The sequence below is a fragment of the Benincasa hispida genome, chromosome 7 (assembly GCF_027475165.1).
Source record: "Benincasa hispida cultivar pf3 chromosome 7, pf3_genome.v1.1, whole genome shotgun sequence".
NCBI lineage: Eukaryota > Viridiplantae > Streptophyta > Magnoliopsida > Cucurbitales > Cucurbitaceae > Benincasa > Benincasa hispida.
In genome coordinates, this window is record NC_143484.1 from 52963490 (window position 1) to 52969489 (window position 6000).

Sequence of the window (6000 nt, forward strand, 5' to 3'; positions counted from 1 at the left end):
GCTAGGCCCAAGAAGCTTTGTTCTCAAACACATTGGTGGGTCTTTCCCAGTTTACTATGGCTTCTGTCTTTTGAGGGTCTACACTAACTCCAGCTACAGAAACTACATGTCCCAAAAACGCTACTTGATCAAGCTAGAAGTCACCCTTTCTGAATTTGGCGTACAACTTCTTTTCTCGCAGTGTCTGCAATACTATTCTCAGATGGTTAGCATGATCTTCCTTGCTACTTGAATATACCAGGATATCATCAATAAAAACTATGACAAACTGGTTCAGATAAGGGTGGAATATCCTGTTCATCAAGTCCATAAAACGACAGGAGCATTTGTTAGGCCAATTGGCATCACCAGAAACACATAGTGGCCATATTGGATTCTGAATGCAGTCTTAGGGACATCGGTCTCTTTCACCTTCAACTAATGGTAACCTGATCTTAGATCTATCTTCGAAATTTCTACATCTCCCTTCAACTGGTTAAAGAGATCATCAATACGTAGTAACGAATATTTGTTCCTGATCATTACCTTATTTAGTTGCCATAGTATGAAAGAACCATCTTTCTTCTTTACAAAAAAACTCGTAGCTCCCCAGGGTGACACATTGGGTCTAACGTATCCCTTATCAACCAATTCTTGTAACTGCACCTTCAGTTCCTTTAATCCAGTTGGCGCCATTCTAGATGGAGCCTGCGAAATAGGGGTTGTACCTGGAATTAGATCAATGGTGAATTCTACTTCCCTGTCAGGTGGCTGCTAGACTCTAATTATGTGGCAATATCAAAACAAAAGGAATAAAAGAGAAAAAGGGAAGTCGGCGGTTGAATCGGTTAACAGTTATTGTCAAAGTTGTTGCGAGAAGTTGAGGTTTAAAAAGAAGGAAGAAAACGGAAGGGAGGGCAGTGAATTTTGAATAGCGGGAGTGAGGAAGAGGAGCTCTCGAGAGTGGGAGTTCGAAAGATATTGTCGTGGAGAAGCCATCGCAGTGTGTCGCTTATTGTCTACTTCTACTAGGCGATCGTGTAACAGAACTAAGTGATTGTGTAGCAAAGCTTAGCGATTGTGTAGCATTTGGTAGGCGATCATATAGTAATTGATAAGTGGTCGTGTAATAGTTGTAAGCGATCGTATAGGAGTTTCTGAGCGATCGCGGAGGATTTAGTAAGCGATCATTTAGTAATACTGAGCGATCGTTTAGCATTTGGTAAGCGATTGAGTAACAGTTGCAAGCAACCGATTAGTCTTGTTTGATTCTTATCGTCAAATAAAGAAGTTGTTCATCGTTTAGTGGCTTTTCCGAAAGGTTGTACTATCCTGTTACATTAATAAAGAATTTCAAGAATCAGTTTCCTAACAAATTGGCATCAGAGCAACCACCTGGGCAAGCATGGTTCAGAAATGTTTTGAAGAGAAACTGGAATTACTAAAACAAGAGATCATTGGATTCAAGTTGAAATACAGAAATTGCCAACCATAGAGGAGAAATTGGCGTCGTTGGCGAAGAGCGTAGAGAATTTGGGATTGTAAGCAGAGAAACATCAACAAATGCTCTTTTCTTATGAAACAGGCCAAGGGAAAGGCAAAAGTGACGGAAGAGGTAGAAAGATCGAATACCAGTAATGTGTGCGAAGCAAATAGTTCGGGGAAAGCCGCCGGAGAAGATGGATTTGCGATCGAAGAAAATTCAAGAAAGTCGAAATGTCGGTGTTTAGTGGAAGCGATCCAAACACGTGGTTATTCAAAGCAGACCGCTATTTTTAAATCCATAAGTTGACTGAATCTGAGAAGATAACGATGGCGGTTGTGAGTTTGGATGGCGCCGCATTAGATTGGTACAAGTCGAAGGAAGGTAAAGAGTCGTTCAAAGACTGGGAAGACTTGAAGAAAAGGATGCTTATGCGATTCTAATCTTTGAGAGAGGGATCGATCTATGGAAGATTCCTGGCTATAAAACAAGAAACGACGGTAGAGGCATATCGAAATCTGCTCGATAAGTTAGTAGCGTCGTTGCCGTATCTGCTAAACGAAGTTCTTGAAGAGACATTCATGAACGGTTTGGCGCTATGAATAAAGATGGAAATTGAATGCTGGGAACCACCGAATTGGCGCAAGTGATGTCGCTGGCACAACGTGTTGAAGATGGAGAAAATACGTGAGTCGAAGCCGGACGAGCGCCAACATACGGAGGTAAGTTCTAAAGTTCGAATGCTTCAAAATTGAATACTGACAATGTGGGTAAATCAGTAAGTGAAAATGATCCGAAAGAGGGAGAGAAGATCGGAGAGTCATTTCTGATGAGGACCATCACCTTGTGAGGAACATCGAATAATGATAACCGGAGAGAAATTTCGACAAGAAGATTAACAGATGCCGAATTTCAGTTAAAGAGAGAAAAAGGGCTCTGTTTCTAGTGCGATGAAAAATACACTATTGGACATCGGTGTGAAGGGAAAGAGTTGAGAGAATTGAGATTGCTTGTGGTGCAGGCGTCCGAAAAGGAGTGGGAGTTACATGAGGAAGACGAAGCAAGAGAAGAGACGTTAGAATTGTGCATGCTGACACTGAGTGAGGAAATTTCATTTATTGCTTAACTGTCTGTAAACTCAGTTGTGGGATTGACGAACCCATGAACAATGAAGATTAGAGAGGATATCAAAGGAGAATCGGTAGAGGTATTGATAGACTGTGGATCTACACATAACTTCATATCAGAGGGGGCAAATCGTCTACAGTTGAATATCACAACCACGACCAATTATGGAATAGTTTTGGGATCTGAACCTGCTCTGCGAGGCAAGGAAGTATGCCAAAATGTGGAAATGAGGCTGGGAGATTGGAGAATGTGTGACAAGTTTCATTCCATTGGAGTTGGAAGGTGTTGACGTGATTTTGCGGATGCAATGGCTACACTCTTTGAGAAAAACAGAGGTCTATTGGCAGAACCTAACAATATCATTTTTTCGTGAGGATCAGAAGATTACTCTGCAAGAGAATCCAAGTCTGACAGAGGCAGGGGTTAGTGTGAAATGTACGATGATATGGGATGAGGCTCTGCGAGGACTTCAAAAGCATTGGAGGGTGACTCAAAAGAAAATGAAGAAGACTGTAAAAAAAGGTAGCTGGACAAACAGAACTTTACCTTAAGGACAAGGTAAAAGTGGAGGGCGGAGGTAATGATAGGACTCCAATTATGTGGCAATATCCGAACAAAAAGAATAAAAGAGAAAAGGGGAAGTCGGTGGTTGAATCGGTTAAGAGTTATTGTCAAGGTTGTTGGGAGAAGTTGAGATTTAAAAAGAAGGAAGAAAACGGAAGGGAAGGCAGTGAATTCTAAATAGAAGGAGTGAGGAAGAGGAGCTCTCGAGAGTGGAGGTTCGGAAGACACTGTCGTGGAGAAGCCATCGCAGTGTGATGCTTATCGTCTACTTCTACTAGGCGATCATGTAGCAGAACTTAACGATTGTGTAGCATTTGGTAGGCGATTGTATAACAATTGGTAGCGATCGTATAGTAACTGGTAAATGGTCGTGTAATAGTTGTAAGCGATCGTATAGGAGTTTGAGAGCGATAGCGAAGGATTTAGTAAGCGATCATTTAGTAATACTGAGCGATCATGTAGAACTTGTAAATGATCGTTTAACATTTGGTAAACGATTTTGTAACAGTTGTAAGCGACCAATTAGTCTCGTTTGATTCTTATCGTCAAATAAAGAAGTTCATCGTTTAGTTGCTTTTCCGGAAGGTTGAACTAACCTGTTACGTTAATAAAGAATTTCAAGAACCAGTTTCCTAACAGTGGCAAGCCTGATAATTCTTCAGATAATACATCCAGAAACTCTTGTACTACTGGCACGTCTTCAGGTTTCAACTCTTTATCTTGGGAAGTTAATACATGAGCCAGATAGGCGTCACATCCTTTTCTCATCAACTTCCTAGCTTTTACTGCTAATATAAGACTACCTGAAATTAACCTCCTGTTTCCCACAAGTACTACTTCCTATTTTCCCGATTTTCTGAAGGCTACCTCTTTTTTATAACAATCAATAAAAGCGTGATATCTACCTAGAAAATCCATTCCCAGAATTGCATCAAACTCTAACAAGTCTAAGGGAATTAAGTTGACACAGAAATCTTGGCCTTCAATCAACACATCACAACTTCTATAACATTCACTTACTACTACTACATCGACCATAAGAGTAAAGATATATAAATCCTCAGACATATTTTCAGGCAACTTATCTAAATGTGATGCAAACATGCTAGATACCAAGGAATGCGTGGCACCAGGATCAAATAAAACATAAGCAGGTTGTTTACATAAAGCCACATTACCAGCCACCACATCTGGTGATTCTACGGCTTCCTGGTGCATAACTGCATACACACGCCCTTCTTGTTGAGGTCGGCCTACTACACCCTTCTGCTTCACACTACTTGATCCTTCTCCTCTATTCCTAACACCTCTTGGTTGGTTAACAGTCTAGATGTTACCTATTGCACCATCTGAGCCTCTCGATTTAGCTGGGGACATTCCTTCTTGAAATGTCTTGCTTGCCCACACTGAAAGCAAACATCGCTTCTACTGTAGCATACCCTAAAGAGCCTCTTACCACAGTTTTGACACATGGGCTTCCAATCTGTGTTGTAAACTGACTCACAAAGACGTGCTACTCCTGGCCGACTAGCTGCACTAGCCAAGGGTTGAGATCTCTTTCTCCTGGCATTCTACCAATCCATGCCTTTAGACTTACCCATACTTGATTGGCCTGCAATTGGGGGTTGGAATCCTCCGTCTCCCAGCCCCACAGGCATATCTTGGTCCTTCTATAGTTGTTCATCATCTGCTAAACTCTAGTCAACCTAAATAGTTTCCATACTTAAACATTTTCCTTCTTCAAAACTTATCTTTTACCCAGTTTCCACAATTCCAATCTTTCTTAAATATTTAACCCCCTTACTTTACTAAACTCAAAAATAAACATATTTAAAAAGGGAAAGTAAGGTTCGGGTTTTACAAGCTACCTTCATCGTGTTTCTGTTAGGGGCCATGAGAAAATAGTGAAAGATTCTTCACGGTGTGAGTGTGAAAGCTATCCCTTTAGGTAAAAGAAAAGTCAATTAAGTTTTGTGTGCCTGAGTTTAAAAAGGCACCCTTATCTTAGAATTGGCCCTCTCTAATGCAATTTAGTTATATCTTAGACCGATAACCGAGTCAGTATAGAGCGAAGATGAATTGAGAGAAAGATGTCACCATTCCACTAGTTTTGACCTTTAAATAAACTAAAAAAATGTAGTAGTCTTTTCTTTTATGACTTTTTAATAAAAAGACATTTTCTTTTCAAAAATAAGTTTCAACTCTTTCTTAACAAAATTTAAACTTCTAATTAGATGTTTGTATCATTACTTTCTTGACTGTTGAGAAAAGAGATGAGAGTCAAATGAATGTGTGAATCAATTGAATGAATAAACCATTTGAATGAGTGAATGAAAATAAATGATTAAGAATTTGAAAAGTCATAATAAATGAATCCATATTTTGCTTGAATAAATGCATCTTTCTACTTTTTAACTTGATCGAGACGACAAAGAGCTAAGTTAGGGGTATTTTTTTAGGTATTGAAAAGAACCATGATTTCTATGTTAATTCCCTCATTTCTACTTCAATTCTTTGCTTAAAATGTATATTTTATAGGTAAAATCCAATCCCGACATCAATGGAGTCATCACAAAGAATTTGGAGCTAAATCAAGCCAAAATAGACCAAAAGAATCATTTAAGAAGAAGATCAAAGCTAAATTACCAATCTACCCCTCAGCTAAAGCAAATTAGCACACTTCAGCAATGCTCAGAGCATCGCAACGCTCCAAAAACAACACAATCCAATGCTACTCCAATGCTACAAGATAGAATGCTACATTTTGCTGCAAAATAGGGTAGCGTCACAACGGTCTACACAGCGTTGCAACGTTCCATAGAATGACAAAAAAATAAAAACGCGTG

The 6000-nt window shown here is 39.7% G+C and overlaps 1 protein-coding gene across 1 annotated transcript; it reads right to left on the reverse strand.

The window, feature by feature from the left end:
• Position 1: 1 nt before the first annotated feature.
• LOC150035243 (uncharacterized) lies at positions 2 to 4372 on the reverse strand. The gene is made up of 4 exons (XM_090315284.1): positions 4060 to 4372; positions 3751 to 3957; positions 429 to 707; positions 2 to 102 (listed from the first exon to the last, which is right to left on the reverse strand). The coding sequence occupies exons 1-4, from the start codon at positions 4370 to 4372 to the stop codon at positions 2 to 4; spliced, it is 900 nt and encodes a 299-aa protein (XP_090171410.1).
• Positions 4373 to 6000: the final 1628 nt, after the last annotated feature.

What these genes read in the sequence shown, in the direction of transcription:
- LOC150035243 (XM_090315284.1), bottom strand. Translation starts at nt 4,372, where the DNA reads ATGCACCAGGAAGCCGTAGAATCACCAGATGTGGTGGCTGGTAATGTG. An exon ending in TCTGGGAATGGATTTTCTAG is followed by an intron (nt 3,958 to 4,059) that starts GTAGATATCACG and finishes GGTTAATTTCAG; the next exon opens with GTAGTCTTATATTAGCAGTA. An exon ending in GAAGATAGATCTAAGATCAG is followed by an intron (nt 103 to 428) that starts GTTACCATTAGT and finishes TGGGACATGTAG; the next exon opens with TTTCTGTAGCTGGAGTTAGT.